The sequence below is a fragment of the Thamnophis sirtalis genome, unplaced genomic scaffold (genome assembly GCF_051295495.1).
Source record: "Thamnophis sirtalis isolate CommonGarterSnake01/CBP01778 unplaced genomic scaffold, rThaSir2_p1.2 scaffold_5, whole genome shotgun sequence".
In the NCBI taxonomy this organism is placed as follows: domain Eukaryota; kingdom Metazoa; phylum Chordata; class Lepidosauria; order Squamata; family Natricidae; genus Thamnophis; species Thamnophis sirtalis.
The window spans coordinates 109051031-109073334 of NW_028261385.1; the positions used below are offsets into that span (position 1 = coordinate 109051031).

The 22304-nt window shown below is 35.9% G+C and overlaps 1 protein-coding gene across 20 annotated transcripts in view; it reads left to right on the forward strand.

Annotated features, from left to right (window-relative positions):
- Positions 1-22304, forward strand: part of ADGRL3 (adhesion G protein-coupled receptor L3) — a 540567-nt gene that overhangs the window by 451968 nt on the left and 66295 nt on the right. For all 20 annotated transcript variants that reach the window (XM_087716492.1, XM_087716493.1, XM_087716494.1 and 17 more), the window contains 2 exons: positions 5578-5746; positions 16350-16475. In XM_087716492.1, coding sequence (XP_087572618.1) covers positions 5578-5746; positions 16350-16475 — 295 coding nt within the window. The remainder of the gene's footprint in view (positions 1-5577; positions 5747-16349; positions 16476-22304) is intronic.

Here is a 22304-nt window from a genome sequence, read left to right on the forward strand (position 1 = left end):
ATCTTTCCAAGTCTCTTTGTCTTTTCCATACCTGTCTATAAACCACAAGCCCTCATTCTACTGTAAGATTGTTCAAAGTTCTGCTGGTATTTCACCAATGCTTGCCTTCTCATGATGTTTTCTCACACTTAACTTCATTTTCCAGTCTTTTTCTAGAAGATCTGGGTCTAGTTCAGGGATAAAACTTTAACTTTCATATGTATTCATGACTTGGATATTTGTTCTGTATAGTTCTTTTTTTATTTTTATAGCATCTCCTTTTTAAATCTTTTTTTCCCCAGTAAATCTTTGCCTTTGTTTTTTATTGTACCTAATTTGCATAAAGGTTTCCTTCCATTGCAGTGTTTTTCCATATATAATTCCCATTCAATTGTTATCTTTATTTTCCTTGCACTATTGATTTAGATATAATTTATTGTCTTATCTTGCTGTTCTCAGAAACTCTGTATTTAGTTGCATAAATTCTCCTCTTGTTTGTTGCCTGTTGCTTTTCTCCTGTTTTTCAGCCAAATTCAGCAGAACAGCTGATAGCTATTTCACTTTCTTTTGCTTTTCTATTTTTGAATGTTTTTGTTTGCCTTATGTTTAATAATCTCATAAATTTCAGAGCAGAATTCTTTAGGCACCCTATTCATCAAGTTAAATGAAATAAATATATTCATAACCACTACATATTAAATATTCCTGAGGTCATATTAGGTTTGACTGATAATGTAGGTTTTTTTAATGCCAGTTCTGCAAGAAGTTCAAGATCTAAACCACCGTCAATTGATAAGTTAATAGTTTCTCCATCTTGCTTTGCAGTGTATAATTAATTAATTATGGTGTCCATATGATGATGCCATATTTAGTGTAATCTTTTAGGTTATTTGTGATAAACACTGAATTTTCTAGGCACAATTCCAAAAATATATTTCTTTCATTTTATACACCATGGCCAAATACTTCACTTTTCATTATTATTAGTTTTATATTCCGTTGGAATCTTCCACTTCCTCTGTATCTGTGGGTGGAGCATAGATTTGGATCAGTAATATTGATTGGCTTGTCTTGGAGCAGAATCAAGATCATTCTATCACTTTGTAGCATTGTATCCAACCCTTTGACACCCTTTGATGGCTACTTTATTTCTTCTATGATTTTCTTGTCTGACGCAGAAGATTTGATGGTCTTTGCATGTTAAGTGACCTATTTTACTGCCATTCTTTTCAGTGAGTTCTAGAATATCAAACTTCCGTTTTGGCATTTAATGGCATAAGATTTGTCCAGGTTCATGGCTATAATGATGGTACAAATAATTTGCAGCATCAAACTTTTATTTTTGGTCATATCAGCAGCAAGGTATCTTTTCAGGTTTAATCCAAAAGGAACAGTGCCACTCTACTAGTTGCCCTCTTCCCCCTATAGCCCTCTGGAACTTCCTGTCTCTGGGCAATCATCTTCCAATATCATGTTGATATTAACCTAGTTGTTAAATACACATTTGTTTTCTTGACAGATTACTAAAGTGAATTACTTCCATCCTCCAGTGGATCTTGTTTACTGTGATCCCTTGTCAGTTATGAATAAGCCTTCTGGGAGTATACAGCTTCAGCAGTATAGCTCACAGTCTCATTTATACAAGCTATTTTACCACCAGAAAGCAATAATGAAGAGGCCAACTTATACAGGCCTCAACATTTTCTTCAGGCTTCTATCTTCTTAGATGAAAGCAAGCACATCCACAGATCGGAGTCCTTCGGGAGTGGGTAGCATACAAGACAAATAAATAAATACAAATAAATAAAAGTTTTTCCTGGGCAAAAAAATTGATCCCATTTTCTGAAAACAAAGCTGAAATCATTCTTATTTGCAGTAGCAACACAGATCATTTTTTTAAAAAAAAAAATGCAATTTCGGTAATCCTATGGTCACATGGAAAGCACCTATCTGGATTTTCATTTCCTATAACAATTCTGTTTCCAGTTGGCTTTCCAACAAGCCTCCTAATATCAAACGTTTCTGGGGAAGAAAATTCCACAATCAGTCCTCACATCTGCAGAACTTAGAAGCAGGAATTTCCAAAACTCCTGGGTTATTCAAACTTTCTGACACTCATCAATTTTTAACAAAATAACGAGCTTTTTCATGAAAAATATTAATTTAATTTAGGGTATGTAAATGGCCTTATAGTTTTTTTTGAAAATTTTCTTGTACAAAATTTAATTTCTGTGTTTCTGGATTCCTTCTTTCTTTATAAGATAGTATCTGCTGGTAGAAGTTTGTTTTTCTTTACTTTTCATGATATTTCAGGATTACTATTCCTTGAATAATCAAATATTTCTTGATAATCTCCTTCTGTTTGTCCTGAACTTCCAAACAGAAAACAAAATTAGCTTGCATATAAAAGTCTCTCATACTGGGTTGCAAAAATCTGAACAGTCGCTAATTGGCAGCACAGAAGCATAGATGGCACCTAATGGGCATGTGAACTTTTGCATAATTTTATGATTGTTTGACATAATTTCAAACCACATGGGTCTATAACAGTTCCAGTAATGCCAATTCTTGCATCTGAGTTCTCTCACTATTACCATACTTCGTTATCTATTAATAATATACATTTTAAATTGCTTTTGCTGCACCTGCAGTCCTTTTGCTCCTACTTCTTTCATTTCTAATCCAATGAAGATATAGAATAACTTTGGTGTTAATCAAACATATTTCGGGTTTCTAAGTTGATCTAGTAACTATTACTGTATAATCAGCTCTGTGAAATTCTGAGACCTCTTAGGAAGATACCAAAATTGGTGCATAAAGATAAATTCACCTGGGAACACAGCCAAAAAGAGGCAAATACAATATTCCTGGTAGTTTCCCACTCCATACACCTACTTGCTAATAAGGGAATGCTTTGTATGCTCACTTAAATGACCTGTTGTAGACTTGAAGTATTCTCCTCTATACAGAATGGAACAATCCTGAATCAGGCTAATCCACAATTTATACACTTCAATCTCAGATTAATCTGGGTCTCAATACCTACAATATTCCAAGTCATATAATATTTTGTAACCCAAATTCTATCATCAAGGAAAATGGTAGTTCACTTCCCACTACTACTCACCATTATTTTCCTTATCTTTTTAGTTCCTTTAGTGACAGTTTTTCTAAAGAATGGAATTGGTGTAGGGCAGGGGTGTCAAACTTGTAGCCCGCTGGCCAGATGCATCATATGTAGGCCATGTCCACCCAGCTCCGCAGATACATCACATGACTGCAATATGATGGCACAAGTTTGACACATGTGATGTAGGGATTCAATCTTTCTAAATTCTTCCCAAGAGTATTTAGAGACCTTTTAAGTACGTCCTTAGAAAATCTTACTTTGAATTTTGTAGTGATAAACACTGAATACTTGTTTACTTACTTTTGTGTTATTAATACGCTTCATATTCTGAAAACCTGAAATATTTTCAATAAGTAGACAAGTATGAAGTTAAATAGATCATAAACAGAATACTGTAGAAATAGAATAAAAACAATCCAGCCCCTCTCCAGATATCAATGGAGTTAATGGCTATGGAAGTCAAACATACAAAGCCAACTGTTTCAAAGATGCCTAAACACAGGGCTCAGCATCATAAAAGATTTCAGGGAACAGGTGCCTTGTAAGAAAACCTCTACCAACTGTCAAGCTGCAGGTTGCAGAGCAGAGAACAAGGCCTCACTGGAGAATTGTATTGTTGGTACCTGGAGACAAATTTAATTGAAGACAACTGTTTCAGTTTAGTAATACCAGCTCTCTGGATGAGAACTAGACTGGCAACCAGCGCAGAGATACATGCATGATAATGTTCCCTATTCAGGAGCCTAGTTGATGAACTGTAGGTTCCAAAATATTCTGAAGGAAAGCTCTAGAAATTCTGAAGGATTATATTAGTGAGTTTCTAAGTTACTGATGCCTGAATCTGTGTAGCGAATCTATTTTTATTCAGCAATGGGATCCACAAAGATCACCTGTAATTGAGCAGCAATGACAGATTTAGGAAACCCTTCAGAATATGAATCTGTTCCTTCAGTTCCTACAGTTCCATCCAGAATAGGGAATACCCTTAATTCCTATTCCTACCCAGGAGCCACTGACCCACAACACTTGTGTTCTATTGATGTGACCCTCATCTGTTTTCCACTATTGCATTCAAGCAACAATTTAAGATTTGCATGCCCTGTTCTGATTCTGTGGTCACCAAGTAATAGAGTTGGGATAACACCTCACCCTAAATGTTCTCATTACTGTATCAAGCCACTTCATAGCTATTATAGATGGCACTGTAAGTAATTTGAGTCATTCCATAGAAAGACTGTTGGGAGGCCAAACTACAGTACTTTATCCCAATGCTTTGCTCCAGGACAGGAGCAGGGCTGGGAGTACATAACAGAACTCCAGCAGTTCCTAATCCATAGAGCCAATACAGGTTGACACTGAAATCAATGGTAATTAAGCATAGCAGAAAAATACCACAGGAGAACAGATTGAAAGCATTTTCAGAATGGAAAAGGGAGGTGATGAATGATGAATCGTACATTACAATATCACAATGCAAATTTTGCCCATTACATGGTGTGCGCTGTTACATTGATATGTAACTTTCATGTAGACACAAGGAAAAAAAAGGGCAGATGTTATATTATAACATCGTGACACATGTTTTCTCATTTTGGTACCATGGACAGCAGTTGTTGGTTTGTCCATACCATGTCCATACTGATTATGTTCCTTTCATGGGAAAGTAATCCATCACATTAGCCAAGGGAGATTCTCTTATAATTAGGCCAGAACAGAACTCAGACTGAAGTGGATCTAGAAAATCAGTACTTATTAATAGTTAATAATACACTATTTTGGAATTTCTTCTTTTAAAAAACAAGCAATGCTTACAACAAAACAGTTGGACAAAATTTATTTTGAAAGCTGTCTATATTGTATTTAAATTTTGGTTCAGGTTATTCAATATACAATTCATTTGAAAATACATTATGCAAAGAATTTTGGAGCCAGCTAATTGCAGAAAATATACAAAATGTATAAAGCCATCTGCTAGTGTTTCACCATTGCACTTTTTAAAAATAATAGGACTGTTGTTCTGTTAACTGTCCTTATTTTTTTTTCCCAGAGTGGTTTATGTAGGATCAATATGATGAAGCTTTAAAAATTAGGCATGTAAGGGAAGGAGGCAAATTTAAACTATTTTTTATTTTCCTCTACAGTGTCATATATCTCTATATTTTATTACATCTACACTGCTTTACTCGAAAACATTTGCTAAAAGCCTGTTTTTCTAGAGAGGCATTTTCATGCTCATGACATTTCCCATCTATATATTTTCTTCAAATTATGAATTTGATAATGAACTGCATTGAATTCAAAAAATTCATTTCTCACAAATATTCACATTCTGCCTTTCTTTTCATCAAAGAATAATCTAAAATACTGTTGTGTTCATTGAATTGTTTTCTTTATCAGTCAAATACACTTCTTTTCTGTCCTTTTTTTTCTTTCTTTCTTTCTTCCTTTCTTCCTTCTTTCCTTGACAGGTCATGGGTTATAGGTGCAATAGCTCTCCTCTGCCTATTGGGACTCACCTGGGCCTTTGGACTTATGTATATTAATGAAAGCACGGTGATCATGGCGTACCTCTTCACCATTTTCAATTCTCTGCAGGGAATGTTTATATTCATTTTCCATTGTGTTCTCCAAAAAAAGGTAAGGATGATGCAATGTTGATTTTGATGATGGTGGTGGTGGTGGTGGTGGTGATGTTGGATCTTTTAAAAGAAGCAAACCAGGTGCTTAATAGCCTAATAACAACAACATTTATATATATACAGGGTCTTATATTTTGCATTTGTTGCACTTTTGCTTTTAATTGGTTTGCCTGACATCTAATGGAACCTATGATAAAAAAAGAGTAGTCATTAATGATCATGGAACATTTCATTAAATGTACATTATTTAGAAATACATTTTAAAAATAATCCCTCTGAATTTCTCTCCGAATAGTAATATTCCAATTGATTTTACTTTGGCAGCAATGTGGCATTAAATCTGCAACTTTTCAGGAGGTAGGGTGTTGACCTGTTTTTTGTGGTAGAAGCTTTTCTGAAAGAGAGAACCAATTTGGTATAGTGGTGAAAGTACTAGGCAAGAAACCAGGAGACTGTGAGTTCCAGTGCTGCTTTAGCCATGAAAGCCAGCTGGATTACCTTGGCCCAGTCCCTCTCAATCAGCACAATCCATCTCACACGGTGGTTGTTGTTGTTGTTGTTGGGAAAATAGGAGGAGGAAGATGTGTTGGATGAGCTTCCTTCCTTGAGTTATTTGTAAAAATAATAAAGGTGGGATATAAATAAATATTGAAATATTCTTGAACAATTTGCTTTTAGTGGATACTAGTACAAGCTGGTTTCATCTGCTCCATCCAGATAAATGTAGACTGGGGATTTTGTTAGCCACCAAACAACATAAATTTTCAGTTTCATTTTATTAGGATCAAAGATCAGCCAAAAGAACTTGCTTTTCATTGAACACAATATTGGTATACATTAAAATATAGAACTTGGGATGAAAAATACATTTTGAACTATGAGACTAAGTAGCCCCAATTTTGGGGGACGCAGTGGCTCAGTGGCTGACACTGAGTTGTCGATCAGAAAGGTTGGCAGTTCGGCAGTTCAAATCCCTAGCGCCGCGTAATGGAGTGAGCTCCCATTACTTGTCTCAGCTTCTGCCAACCAAGCAGTTCAAAAGCATTTAAAAATGCAAGTAGATTGGTGGGAAGGTAACAGCGTTCCGTGTGCCTTCAGCATTTAGTCATGCCGGCCACATGACCATGAAGAGGTCTTCAGACAGCGCTGGCTCTTTGGCTTTGAAACAGAGATGAGCACTGCCCCCTAGAGTCGGGAACAACTAGCACATATGTGCAAGGGAAACCTTTATCTTTACCTTTAGTCCCAATTTTCTTTAAAATTGTAGATCCATCTTTTGTACAGGTAAATACAGAAAATTATAGGCCAGAGAATTTTAACATATCCTGGATAAATTATTATTAATAAATAAGTAAGTATACAGAAAGTCACATCTTGTTAAACAACAAAGAGTTTTTCTAATGTTAATCTTATTTCACAGCACTTAAAACTGCATATATAAATAGGTGTGAACTACATAGCTTAATTTTATCCATTGGAATTTGAATTAGTTGTTTCCAAGTTGTTCCAATGATTCAAGGTTTAGGCTTCAAAAAGACTTTCACTAAGACTCTAGAGTAAATTTAACACCATTGGGATAAAAGGAGAGGTTTAATTTCTGAGTAACTGAACTCAGTGGCTTGTGGGTTCTTTCTAACTCTTTGATTCATTGAAGTCCTTTAATAGATTGCTAACTGATTAAAGAACAGGTGACAGAAAGAAGGAATTAATGGATAATTTTCATGAGGAGGAAGTATCCAAAGTGAGGTCTCCCAAGGATTTGCAGTGAGATTGCTTTTTAATATATTCATAAACCACCTGGAATTACATATGAGCAATATGGCATACATCTCCAAAATTGATCTTTCCAGCCTGGAAAAGGGACTTTAAAATGGCAAATGTAATTCACTGTAAGCAAGCAGCAAGTGATGAAGTGCCATCCAGGGCCTTAAAATTCTTGGCAACGTACCATATAGCAGCATGAAACCTTTAGAGGATTAGAAATATTTCTTCAATGCTTCCTGGAATAGCAATATCCCCACAGGATAATGCACATTGAGATGGTCAATCCAGGTAGTGAAGAAAAGAAAAAGCAAAAACTTAAAATGACATGATGAGACAAGTGTGAGTGGAAGCAGGGTTTTAGCAGGGAGATTAGCAAGGAAGTTTAAGGGGGAAACTCTTTTGGAGTGTGTACCCTTTTCTTTTTACCTATCTTTTTCTTTCTGTCCAATCTAGTCTTCATCTAGAATTTCTCTGTGCTCAATACACCACAGGAAGCAAATAGTGAATATATCTGTGGGAGTTTGGCTAGGATAATTCATAGGGAAGGATCCAAGCAACATGGACAATGACCTGCAAAATAGATAGAATGCAGACAGACCTAACAAAAGAGAAGGTGAAGTTGCATTATATGTTTAAAAAATCACTACACTTGTACCCCTTGCATATAGATTCATATAAAAGGGGGGGAAATAATGACATTCCCTTAGGTGTATATTGCAGGCCACCTGACCAAGCAGAAGAAATAGATGAACTTTTTGCTAACCAGGTAATAATGTATGTAGGAAACATACCACAATAGTAATGGGGAACTTTAACTACTGTGACATCAACTGGGAAACAGATTCTGCTTGAAGTGGGAGATCAAATAGGTTCCTTATGAGCCTAGCTGACAACTTTGTCATCCAAAAAGTAGAGGGAACTAAAGGGTCAACTATATTGGATTTAATTATTACCAAAAGAGATAAAATGATAGAGGGGGTTGAAGTTGCAGGAACCTTGGTGGAGAGTGACCGTGTCACATTTGAATTCACTATAATACAGACCCACATAATAGAACAAAATCAAACTGGTATATTAGACTTTAAAAGAGCTGATTTCAACAAACTTTGAGCTTGTGAAGGATTCCATGGATTAAAATCTTAAAAATGAAAATAACTCAAGAAATAACTGAAAAAATGTGGTTATAAAAGCCCAGTGCACCACAATACTGCTGAAAAAGAAAAGTAAGAAATTCAAGATAAAACCAGCATGGTTGTATAAAGAACTCTATGATAAACTAAAGGACAAAAGGAATATGTATAAAAAATGGAAAGGGGGATGCATAACTAAGGCAGAATACCAGCATATAGCCTGAATCTGCAAAGATGAGGTCAGGAAATCTAAGGCTCAACATGAACTAAGGCTTGCAACAAATGTCAAAAATAATTTTAAAAGTTTCTTTCAACATGTAACAAACAAGAAAAAGGTCAAGGAAACAATTGGTCCACTAACAGGAGAAGATGTCAAGGAAATGTGGGCAGCAGGAGAAAGCAGAGTTGCTTAATTCATTCTTTGTATCTGTCTTATATGCAAAAAGAAAAAATAACCAAATTACCAAAAACAGACACAAAATACAAATTATAACAGGCAAGAAAATGGTAAGAGAACACCTGTCTTTCTAGATGAATTCAAATCACCAGGACTAGATGGATTACCCAGAGTTCTGAAGGAGTTGGCAGATATGATCTCAGAATTACTGAACTATATTGTTCAAAGATCCTAGAGCACAAGGGAACTATCAGAGGACTGAAAAAGAATAATATGGTTCTCATTTTCAAAAAAGGGGGGAAATGGATCCAGGAAACTACAGATCAATCAGCCTGACATCAGTATCTGGGAAGATCCTGGAAAAGATAATCAAGAAATAAAACTGCAAACACCTAGAAGCAAGCAAAGTTATAACCAGAAGCCAACGTGGGTTTGACAAAAAGATTGTGCCAAATAAATCTTATTTCATTCTGTGACTGAATTAGTAGAGTGAAATAATGTGGACATAGTATAATTGGAGTTTGGTAAGGCATTTGACAAAGTGGACCACTAACTACTTCTTAGTAAGTTAGAAAAATGTGGGATAGATAGCATCACCACCAGATGGATTTGTAACTGGCAGACAAACCACACTCAACGTGTAGTCCTTAATGGAACTACATCTACATGGAAGGAAGGAAGCAGTGGGGAACCCCAAGATTCTGTCTTAGGTCCAGTACTCTTCAATATCTTCATGAACTATTTAGAAGGGGAACTCATCAAATTTGCAGATGACACCAAGCTGGCATGAATAGCCAACACCTCAAAAGAGAGGCTCAAGATTGAGAAAGATCTCAACAGACTTGAACACTAGGCTCTATCTAACAAAATGAAATTCAGTGGTGAAAAAAGTAAGGTTTTATACTTAGGCAAAAAAAAATCTGAAATGTACAAGTATAGAATAGGTGGTATCTGGCTCAATAGCAGTAACTGTGAGAGGGATTGTGGAGTCCTAGTGGACAATCACTTAAATATGAGCCAATACAATCCTAGACTGCATTAACAGAGGGATAGGATCACATGAGGTGCTAGTACCATTTTATAATATCTTGGTAAGACCAAACTGCATCCAGTTTTGGTCACCATTATGTAAAAAGAAATTTGACTCTCTGGAAAGAGTGCACAGAAGAGCAACAAAGATGATTAGGGGGCTGGAAGTTAAAACATATGAAGGAATTGGGTATGTCTAGTCTAGTGAAAAGAAGGAAGAAGAGAAGTGTTTAGCCTACAGCACCAGAAGGCAGGACAAGAAGCAGTGGATGAAAACTAATCAAGGAAAGAACCAAGCTAGAACTAAGGACAAATTTCCCAACAGTGAAAACAATTAACCAGTGGAATGCTTGCCTTCAGAAAGTATGGATGATCCATCACCGGTGGTGTTTAAGATTGGACAGCTATTTATCTGAAATAGTTTAGGGTCTTCTGCTTGTTAATATGGTCCCTTCCAACTCTGTTATTCTGTTAACTACTTGTTCTGTTAAATAGTGAAGCTGATTGGCACCTTTCAAAAAATTAATTGTGTTACTCTTGGATATATCATATCCAGGAGGAGGAAGAACTGAAAAAAATCAGACCTGCATACTGAACTCCAGAAAACTAGACTTTGAGTTACTTAGGGGAAATGTAGGTGAGATCCAGTGCATTGAAATCCTAAAAAAGAAAAACACCCAGGAGGGATAGGAGATGGGATATAAAATGGGATATTGAAGAAGCCAGCAGAAATTATTCCCATAAGAAGAAAAAAATGGGGAAAAAACTAAAGAATCCAGTTTGGATACATGCAGAATTTTCTAAAATGTTGAAAAGCAAAAAGGACATGCTTAGCCAATAGAAACAGGGATGATTACAAGGCAATTTCTAGAAAGGATCTCTATCAGCTAAACTAAAGCTCAGAATGAGTTGAAACTTAGGAGAGATACCAAAATAAATAAATAAAAATGGTATGTTTGAAATAAAAGGAAAACCAGAGACAATATATATCCACCGTAAGGAGAAAGTGAAGTACAATATTCAGTGGAGTTTGCTCTTGTCATATCAACCTTTTTTAACAGGTTTAGTATGTAAACTTAACTCAAGTAAATACTTCCCTAAGGTTCTTGAGCATTTCTGTATTTAATACTTAGTAATTTGGAAGGTATGTTTAAAGCAGCTAATCCATTTCAACTTACTGAGGATAGCAGTGTCTTTCAGAGTATATATAGTATATCCAAAATTCTTTGTGCAGAAATCTTTTCTTTTGTCTCTTAGGAAAAGTCAGGCAAGAAACAGAGAGGCCATAATTTGTCAGTTGTGCAATTGAAGAGGTCCCTAATTGAGATTTTGCCTATTCTATTAAATACAATTTTGGAGGTTTTCAGTTTCATAGCCTTGATTTTCCCCAATAATTTTATGGCCTGATTTTAGACAAAGAACAAATGGTTTAAATTCCTAATTCGAGTCTAACCTCTGCAAGTGAGGTTCTTCTATCCACACCCAAAATACACTGTTCAGCTATTCAGAATACACTAGCATCACTACTCAGATGCTCTGATTGTGTTTGTGTTTGTTCTAATAATGGTGTGTGTTGTAAGCCAAACTTCATCTCCATATAAAAGCATAGTGGTAGTGTTGATTTTGCATGCATAGAATCTGAATCTAATGCTTTGTAATTTTTAATATTGAATTTGAGTTCTCTGGGTGAACTCCTTTCATGATAAGGGAGTCAGGAACTTCAGAAGACTCCATCTACATAACGAAAGGTGTTGACTTGCTCAGTTGACTCACCATTTAATAGCCATCTATGACTGAGATGGTGTTTTTAAAAACCATAATCTTTATTTTGATGTATTAATAATCAAAGAATTATTAAGGCAGTAGTAGCCAAGTCTTAACAATCTATGCAACCCAAAATAGAATAGCAAAAATTGTATTGTCAACATATAGCAACATAAAGTATGTCAACTTAGTCATGTGTAGTACAGAATCCTTCATCGGTCGTGGTAAGTCATTAACATATAGATTGAATAGCAATAGTGCATCTATGCACCCTTGTCTTACTCCTTTGTAAGTAAGACAGTCGATCCTCCTTGTCATGACTTCTTCAACCCTAAGCCACACCCTGAAGCAGTTTACAATATACTCTTTACAGTAGTTGTAAAGTATTGAAGACAATTAATTTCAATTTCCTCTGTAATATTTTTCTGTTTACTCAAATGCTGCACAAAGGTTTATAAAGGCAGCAATCAGCTGTGTCCCCTTACTGATATATTTGATAATTAAATGATTCAAGACAAAACATTAGTGCATTGAACGTGCCTGAAGCCAGCTTGTTCTACTGCAAGAATGTACAGTACTTGTCAACTACCCAACTCTCAACTCTCAAGAAGAACCTGGCATATATTTTAGCCACAATATCTATTAGATGCATGAGCCTGTAGTTGCTAGAATCCTTTTTAGTTTGAAGTTTGAAGTTTTATTTTATTTATATGCCGCCCTATTCCCTAAAGGGACTCAGGGCGGCGAACAACTCAAACAGGAAGGGGAACATACAAATACAAGACAGACATTTAAAATGGCCAACAACCACACCTGTCGAGAGGGGAAGGGAGCTCACCAACCCCAGGCCTGCCAACACAGCCAGGTTTTAACGGCTTTTCGGAAAGCCAGGAGAGAGGTGAGGGTCCGAATCTCCGCGGGGAGTTCGTTCCAAAGGGCCGGAGCTGCAACAGAGAAGGCCCTCTCCCGGGTTGTAGCCAGATGGCATTGGCTGGTGGATGGAACTACAACTGCCATCTTCCCCCTAACTGTGATATGGCAGATACTATTTATATGTATAAATAAACCCACCAAGGGAGGGGCTTATGGTTGGGTATTTTTTTAATAGCTTGGCTGGTAGAAAGCCCTCAACAGGGACTTTATTTATTGCTCTTCATGCCTTTTGTAATAGATTTAATGTTATTTTTTCTAATACTGGTGGTCAGAGGGGTATAGTTTCAGTAGGCGGTAAATTGCTATTTAGTAACTGTTTCTCAACAGGTTCCAGAAAGCAAACAGGTGATGATAATAATTTTCCCAATCCTGGGCCGTGATTGGTATATTGAATGTGAATCTCCATTCTTTCAGGATCCCGGCTATATAGAGTGCCAAAATATAGATGAATTTTGACTTCTTGCTGACAGCTCATGTCCTGACCAATTTGAAGCAGCATGGCTTTCACCCCCCCAACCCCCTTTGATTTAACAAGCTTTTTGTATCCCCTTCTTAAAGACAGTGTCTTAGCCTTATATATACAAAGGAATGCCTCTGAGCATTCTCATAACTGGGTCTTCAATTGCTTTTTCATCAAATGACATTCATTGTCAAACCTGGGAAATCTATCTATGAGGAAACTTTTGGAGGAGAGTTTGGTTAATAGATGTTTTTTCTCAACACGTGACATAAATTTATGAATGCATAGAACACTGACTGTGGACTGCTAAGACCCAACTGATAGCATTCTCTGATTTGAGACTATACACAATTGTCTTGGTAGACATACTTTGGACCATATTAACTGTTTTATTTTATTCTGACTCATCTCAGTCAGTTATAAACCATGTTATATGAGTTTAAGTCCAAACAGACAAGGAAGTTCCCACTCACTGGCTGGTGATGACTCTCTCTTGGATAGATAATGACGTCTGAGAACATTAGCTTTACTTTTTGATACACAAATTAAATTGAACATGTTTGAGTGTAAGGTGGTTGGATGGGTATACATAATCATTATCCTTGCCTCCTAGAATTTGAAGATCACATTTAAAAATCAGCAATGTTAAGTTTAGACCAGCAGTATTATCTTTATCTTTTGAATGCCAATGATGATTATTTAAAAAATTATTTAGGAGTTCACTATATTGACTGTAATCATATCATGTAACAAAGGGATGTATTTAGTGCAATATAAACATTTACCAGTACAAGCTGAACCTTTTTATATCTGAATGTAATGGCCAGTATATGATGCAAATGATTCCTCTTATATGATTTCCCACCCTGCCATTGCAATTCTTCCTTAGCAAGAATACATAATCTCCTTGAAGTTCTCCCTTTATACTTTAATTTGTACCAGCATTGAAAATCTGAGAGTTGTAATGGGTCATCCTCTCCTGCTAAGCAGGTGTCGTGTAAAGATATTTTATCAAATTCAGAAAAGAATTTCATCAAATCAATTGATATTTTATACTAGAAAGTATTCTAGAATTCTTTTAAATTCAAAGAAATTTTATTTTGAACACAGAAATTAGGAATTTCATTTTGGACACCTTTCTGAAATGATAGGGACACAATTGGGACACTTCCAGGTAGAACATGTGTGTGGAATTTGCGCTTGGCACAATTCTAACCTTTTAAAAAAGGGACCAGTTAAACTCTGTAAGTATTTATACATCTAATGACACCAAGGTCACATTTTAGGTGGTATTGAGAGGCCAAATTACAGTATATGTTAGCTAAATATTTTCCCCTTCAATATCTTTAAAGTCCAATTGAGAAAAGTAATGCAAAATAGCTAAATAGAATTTCCAGAATCTGAAGCATTATACTTCAGAAGTGAGTAACTGGATATAAAGGCTTTCTAGCAGAAAATGTCTAGCTACCACTGAAGAGAAAGCCTTATACAATACTGATCCTTGATCTGAATCGGAAGCAGGAACCTTCCAATCTTAGACGTAAACAGTTCTCTAGCATATGGTGAATTAAAAATGATTAGTATATTTAGTTTAGTAGGAGTCTGGATGCTTCTGTGATCTCATGGGCATTATTTTACCTGGATTAATTATTACTTATACAGTTAATACTTATTTTGGTGAGTTCTTGTAAGCATGTGATTATGTCATCAATATCTAACTATCCAGCTTCTCTTGGTCTTTAATTCTAAGAAGCTGGAAATATTTCTTAATAATCAGTGCAACTTCTCCTTTTTCCTTGTTCATGTTCTTTTAAAGAAAATCTATCTTTTCATTGCTGCATTTCATTTATAGATTTCTTATTAGATGTCAGTTAATAGATATAACCATAATCTTATTATTTTAATAAAGAAAGTGAAAATAATGAAATTTATGAGTAATGATCTTTCTGAATTTTTTAATTGAACTACTCTCTCACATCCTCATTCTGGTCTCAAATCATTTGTCATAAGTCACTTTGTTTATTGTAGAAAAAGAAAGGTAGAATACTAATAAACCAGTAAATGAAGTCCTTACATTAAGTCCTTCTGAGTAGCAATCTGCAACTAGCACAAAATTCAGCTGAAACATTTTTAATCAAGAAGAAAATTCTTATTACAATTTAGCCAGCAGTGAAATGGCCTCATAGAATGGAATTTGAGTTAAAAGTGTTTGAGAAATATTTTGTATGGGTTACATTAATAGCCAGAAAGCTGTGTTTGTCTGGAACTGCAGTTGATTTATTTATTAAGGATTGGTTGAATTGGTTATTAATTCTACTTCTCTATTCATATTGAATATTCAAGAAGCAACTAAAAGCAACTAAAACACATAGGAAATTATTTAAGTGGGATTTGTTTTCATTTCCCAATTTATGCTCTGTTTTTTCCCCTGTATTTACACATTTCTACTACAATAGACTTTGGCTAAATGCAAATAAATATTGACTTAACAATTAATAGAATATAGGATTTTTTTCATGTAAATTGATTTAAAATGTAAATTATAAAAAATATCTGCATCTTAGTGGCTCTATTACAAGTAATAATTTGCTGAGAAATTAAATGGAATAGTTGGCAAGAAACATGTGTGACGATTACATTTCTTCTGATCTATGTAGCCATTGATAGAATACATTGTCCTATTCTACTTCATATTGAAGAAGTTTTACATGGATTTGCTCTGCTTTATGTTTTCTCGTGCTCTTAAGTTTGCTGGTTTACATTTTAAAGTTTAAAAAATTCAATCATCTTGTACTTATCTATGTTTAAAGGTGATTATATGAATGAATGAACCATAAATGCAAAGATGTAGAGCATATTGGCAGAGGAAAATGGAAATTTCTGAATTAGATAGATAAACTTTCCTTTTGTACCTCCAAAATACCTAATTTTATTTCTTATTACTCCTTGAAAACTCTGGATTTTAATTGAACACCTTCATAGCAAATATTACATATTTTAAAATATGACAACCCTAATAGATATGCAGAAACAATTATAGTTGAATCAATTTCCCAATACAAAATCATTTTCAAAATTGAAGAATGGATTTCCTGGTAATGAATATCACAATTTAATTTGTCAGGTACGTAAAGAATATGGGAAATGCCTGCGTACACATTGTTGTAGTGGGAAAAGTACAGAGAACTCCATCGGCTCAGGAAAAACTTCTGGGTCACGAACTCCTGGACGGTACTCCACAGGATCACAGGTAAAAAGTATTTCTTAAGTCGATCAATTTGTTACCTTGCCCAAATAATTAACTTTTCAGTCATAATTATTAGAGTTCTTTTCAGCTCAGTTTCTTTAGCAGTTTGCTTATATACTATCTACACGGTAGGAAAAAGGGTTGTCTGGGGTTTATAACATATAAGATTTTCACTGCTTGTGAGATTCTGCCCCAAATTTCTGTGTTTTGAGAAAAAAATTACTTAGCTGTTATTAATTGCATTTGAAAAAAAAAGTGTTCAACATGGTTAACAGGAAAAATATATAGAAAATATTACAAAAATACAGTCTTAAAAGTATTGACATCCTGACTTGTTCAGAACGTTGAAAAGCTCAAAATGAAAAGCTCACTTTGGCCAGGGCCAGGGGTCCATTTTTGTCATGCATGCCTAGGCACAGATCCTTCATTTTTCTTTGAGGGCCACATCATAGCACTTTTGATGGTATGCAATTATCTTTTTCCCTATATAATTTATTTCTAGAAATATTAACAAATCCTTGGAAGGAGATGTGGACAGGAATATGCAAGATACCGTTAACAATGAATCCCTGTAACTGGTTTTCACTTAGTCTTGGTACTCTGGTCCTGAGGGTCATAAGCTTTTCCTTGATGTGATTGCAGAGTTGTCTTTTGTGTCTTGGGGAAGACTTGATGGGTATCTATACATGCTTTAGGCATTTACTTAAAAGAAGCTTACTGCAATTGCTCATCAAAGCTACAAGCAAATCATTGGATGTAAATCATGAAAGCCACAGAAGTACAGAAGGCCCTCCATTACTGCTCTGGCACTCAAAACTTTCATGATGTCCCCAAAGTCCTCTGGAAATTATCATGCTTTGCCTCATGCTTGTTCAATGTCAACCACTCAAAATCACTACCACTCAAGCAGTAGAATGAATGAATGAATTGAGATTGGTGTGACTTTGGGTTCTTCCATATAAATTGTTCAGCATGGGCAGCAATGCTTCAGAAGTCTCATTGAGAGGCTTGAACAGATCACATCAGCTTCAGCTTGCCCTGTCCCAGCATGGATGGCAGCTTGCAATTGAGCTTCCTTGTCTCATCTGCTCCATGGTTTCCAACTTATATTTGCACTTAATTTTATTAAGGCAATGTCTGCTTTCCTATTGGTCACTCTGTGAAGCTACTGGTACATATATACCTTTCTGTTCACTGGTCACAGTTTCCACATTCTGTATACAATGAGAAGGGCACGCTCCTATAAATCCTGACTGGTTCACCATTTGTTATCGGAATGTACAACAGATATATCAATGGTTAAGCCAAGTGAGAGATGATCAGAAAGGACTGGATTTTTCACACACATACAATGCACCCTGCAACCAGTAAAAGACAAGCTTAAAAAAGATGTGTAAATATACCAAATTTGGATAGAGATTCTTGGAAATAGGTGACCCTTTGGGTAACCCGGTCCCAAACCATGTAGGGCTTTAAAGATGACAACCAGCAACTTAAATTGCACCCAGGAACATACCAGTAACCAATGCAGCTCATGCAGAAGTGGTGTTATGTGTGTGTTGTATATCTAGCATCTTTTATTACCCAAACAGCTGCATGCTTTTGAATCTTCTTCAGGGGCAGCCCCATGCAGAGCACATTTGCAGTACCTAAATGACAGGTTACAAGGGCTTGAGTTACTATGTACAGGGCCTCTAGGTCCGAGAATGAATGCAACTGACATACCATTGTGAAGTATACAAAGTCTCTCCTAGCTATGGCTACCAACTGCAGGATCCATGAGTCTAGGAGGACCCCTGGATTGTGCACAGGGTCTAACCCATCTGCAACTAAAGATGGAAAATCCTTGTCTCCACAGGGTCCAAGAACCCATAGCAATTCTGCTTTGCTAGGATAGAGCTGGAGCTTGTTTCATCCCATCCAGTCCCCCCAATATGCCACTGTTATAGAAAGATGGGATACTTAATTTATTTCCTTTTGGGGGGGAAGGGATTTGTTTATGAATATAAAACAGAGATGGGGAACTACATTCTTGGCCAGAAGATGAGCACTGAATGGCTGTGATGTATCTTGCTTACCTTGATGGGCAGGAATGAAACTTTATCAACTGCTACCAGATCTGGTTAGATTAGCCATATGTTTCTAGTGTCTTGGTGAGTGAATTGGTATCAAAAGCCCTGCTTTATTCTAATTTTGAAATAAAGAGGAAAAAAGAATAATGGAACAGCCTGTCATCTGGCAATGTCCATAATTGTCTGGATGAAGTGTTAGAGAAAGGGAAAAATGTGTTGTAAATAGAAAATACCACCCTCTTTCCCTCCCCCTCTCTGTCCGTCTTTCCCACCTTCCCTTTTTGGTGTTTCAGCCTGGACACTTGAATGAGATGCCTTCCCACAATCCAGTGTTTTATTCTATAGCCCAACTTCCAATGCTGTAGCCCCCTTTTTGTAGTAGACCCATGAAGTTACCCACAGTTCTCCTTCAGTGCCTTTCAGGGTGCTGATCTTATATTCTTCTCCATTATTCTCCCAATTTGCTTCACAATAAATAACATGAAACTGTTCAGCCTTCTCTATGTTGCTTTCAAAGGAGACATGTTCCTCATTTCTTTCTTTCCTCCTGTTATTATCAACTGCTGCCTCAGACTTAACTTGCCCAACTCCTATATAATGTGCTTCCAGGAAAGACTAAAATAGTGACACTACATTTTTTTAAAAAAAGGCAAATCACTAGTGCAGTTGTCTATTTTGAGCTTTTTCTTTTAAAAGGGCTCTACTACATCACAATGGCATTGTATTGTTGGGAAGGAAATGAGCTAAAGAAAGAAAGCCCTGAAGAGCTAGGAGAGAGCAGACGCAGCAGTGAAAGGGAGAGTGACACCAGAATGGCAGCAATGGTCCAGGGACATCAGAGGACCCAAGCTTTTAACAGAAGTTCAGTCACTGGTAGTATGCCAGAAAACAGCTGACAGTGCCAGCATTGAAGAGCAACCCAAAGACTAGCCACTCCTTTGAGATGTCAAGACTGTATCTAAAGGTATAGCTTCAGGCCCAGAGCAGTTATAAGCAGCAGAAGAGAGTCTATGAAAAACCCCAAATCCTATCTGACTGCAGGACCAAGTGCTAGATAGCTCATCCTACCTCGTCCATACCATGTGACCTAGAAGCAGGTTTTCACTCTGAAAAAATATACTTTGCAATAAGTATAACACAGAAAGCGTAGCATAAAATATAAGTTATTGGTTAAGAGATAAAATAGGATCTTGGATTATAAGTGATAAGACTAGTGGCATAGGGATAGAATACATGAGTAGGTTAAACAACTGTAGGAAGAATGTTTAAGAACAAACAAGTTGTATAAAACTTTTTATAATAAAAAGCCTGCTTATAGGAGTTGCCTTCTTCCCTGCCTGCCTGTGTTCCCATCCCCAAACTGGACCTATAACTCTTACCTTCTGCAGCTGTTAGCAAGTATTTGTCTGCCACTTTCTTTTTGGCTTGATCTCCTCTCCTCTCCTGCAAACAGGGGCTCTTCCTTTATATAATCTTCCTATTGCAGAAAGGGTACACTGAAACTCTGGTCAGACTTCCCAAAAGAATCTCAGTACAGAGTGCTGAGAAATGCTTCATGCTAGCTGTTTTACAGATGGACATGGTGGATTCACTCATGGATTCATCTCTCCTGGCATTGATCATACAGAAACAGATTCCAGAATGATTGGGGTGGGGGCATTGCAAATGTATTTTTGCATTAAAATGCATAGGGAATTTTCTTCTTTACCTTTACTTAGGAAACAGGGCATGTGTGTGTGATAAAACACACTGCAACAAAGCAACACAAACTACATGCATGCACTGTGTCATGAAGTGTTGTGTATTAAGTTAGAATGCACATGTTTTTTTGCTTTGGCATTGAATGGACTTCTATGAAATAGTATCACATAATGTTGGTTCTCTACTGATCAATAGAAGTTTTCTGAACAAGGTTTGAAGTGTTGGTTGGAATACTCAGGATACTTTGAAGGGCATTTCTTCCACATGATTCTCACTAGTTAAAGATTTGATTTGCTGGCTGTCTAGTCAATGCTGGCTGTCTAGTCAATGTGGTTGTAAGCCGCCCTGAGTCCCCTCAGGGAAAAGGGCGGCATATAAATCCCAATAAAACTCAAAACTCAAACTCAAACTCAATGCCCTGAATACCTTGGAGAAGATGTTTTCAGTGGCCCTAAGGAAAACCAAAGCTGCCTTCAAGTCAGGTTCAACTCTGACAATAATAGGAAAGGTTTATAAAGTACCGATATTGGTATTCTTCAAGCATTATTCTTTTTCTTTTAAATTTTCCAAAGCCTTTATCTAAGTAATTTGCACTCCTGCAAATACGATTGGTTTTGTAATGTTTCTTAGTCAGATTGTTTGTTAATCTGAATTAATTGTTCATTAGTTAAATGGAAATTCCTTATTGTTAAAATACAGAGTAACCAATAATAATAAATATATAAAAAGCAAATGTTCTTTTAAAAAAATGCTAAGAACAGATAAAACAGTCAAAAAGTGCTAATGTTATTCATATCCTTAATTTGATTTAAAGTCATTAGTATCTTGTGAAAGGATTTCTGACCCAGAAGTTCATAAGTGGAAGCGTGGAGTTCATGCAGCACAATGGGAAGAACTTAACCAGAATTTGCAGACTAAAATGGTTACTTTTGGAACCTCATCTTTGCCATTTCAGTTTGCAGATTTGGAAGGTTAGGCAAAGTCATCTAGACCCCTGTATATAAAAAAAATATGTGTGAAATATTACCTGTTCACAGGTGTTCTTTGTGTTCCATCCTTTTCCTTGCTTCAATTTTGACAAACCTTTAGCATTTTTTTAAAAATCTTTAAATATGCTTGTGAGAGAAGGAATGTCAAGTAGGGTATGAATGAATCTTAACATGATTTTCCTAGATCACACCAAGAATATAGCAGAGAAGTATTAAGAAATTTTAAGCCCAGGCATCTGCCAAGAAGAAGGAAGCTGTAATATTTATTGCATGTTATTTTTTATCATAACATCAGAACTGTTTCACAACTTTCCAGGTTTCGGTAGCACCGAATAACTATTTTCTTAGTTTGGTTTGAAATTTCTGCAGGGGGAAAATGAGCTTTGTGTTGGAGTACTATAGCAACATTTTACCTCTAGGTAATAATTGACATTTGTTTCCTGCATAAATTTAATGAAATGGTTTGCAACAGTTAGCTACAGCATGCAGGTTTATTATACAACTTTTTGTCCAGAAGCTCAAGGCAATGTACATGATATCTCATCCCACCTCTTTTTCTGCAACATTCCTATTAGGTAGATTGAGCTGAGATATATATAGAGATAAATGATAGATTGATTAGTTAGTTAGTTAGTTAGTTAGGCAGGCAGGCAGGCAGGCAGGCAGGCAGGCAGGCAGGCAGGCAGGCAGGCAGGCAGATTTATGGCAGATTTGAATCAATTTTTTTATCCCATAAAAATCCTTTATTTCCACACTCCTGAATTACTGAAATTATATTACTATTGATTCCTAATGTAAAAAGGGATAAAAAATCTCTATATGTAGAGATAATTATAAACATTTTTTCTATATTTTATTCCTGCAAAACTATTATTTAATAAATAAATAATCACTTCTGACATTGATACTTTAGTAAATTGTATATAATAATTGTACATAATAATAATAATAATCAACACAGCAACAGTCATGCTGATTTCATTTTGCTCTTGTGCATGAACAATATTTTTTAAACTTGTTTTGCTACTCTCCACATCTTGGAATGAAAGCCAGTTAATTAAAACCAAAAT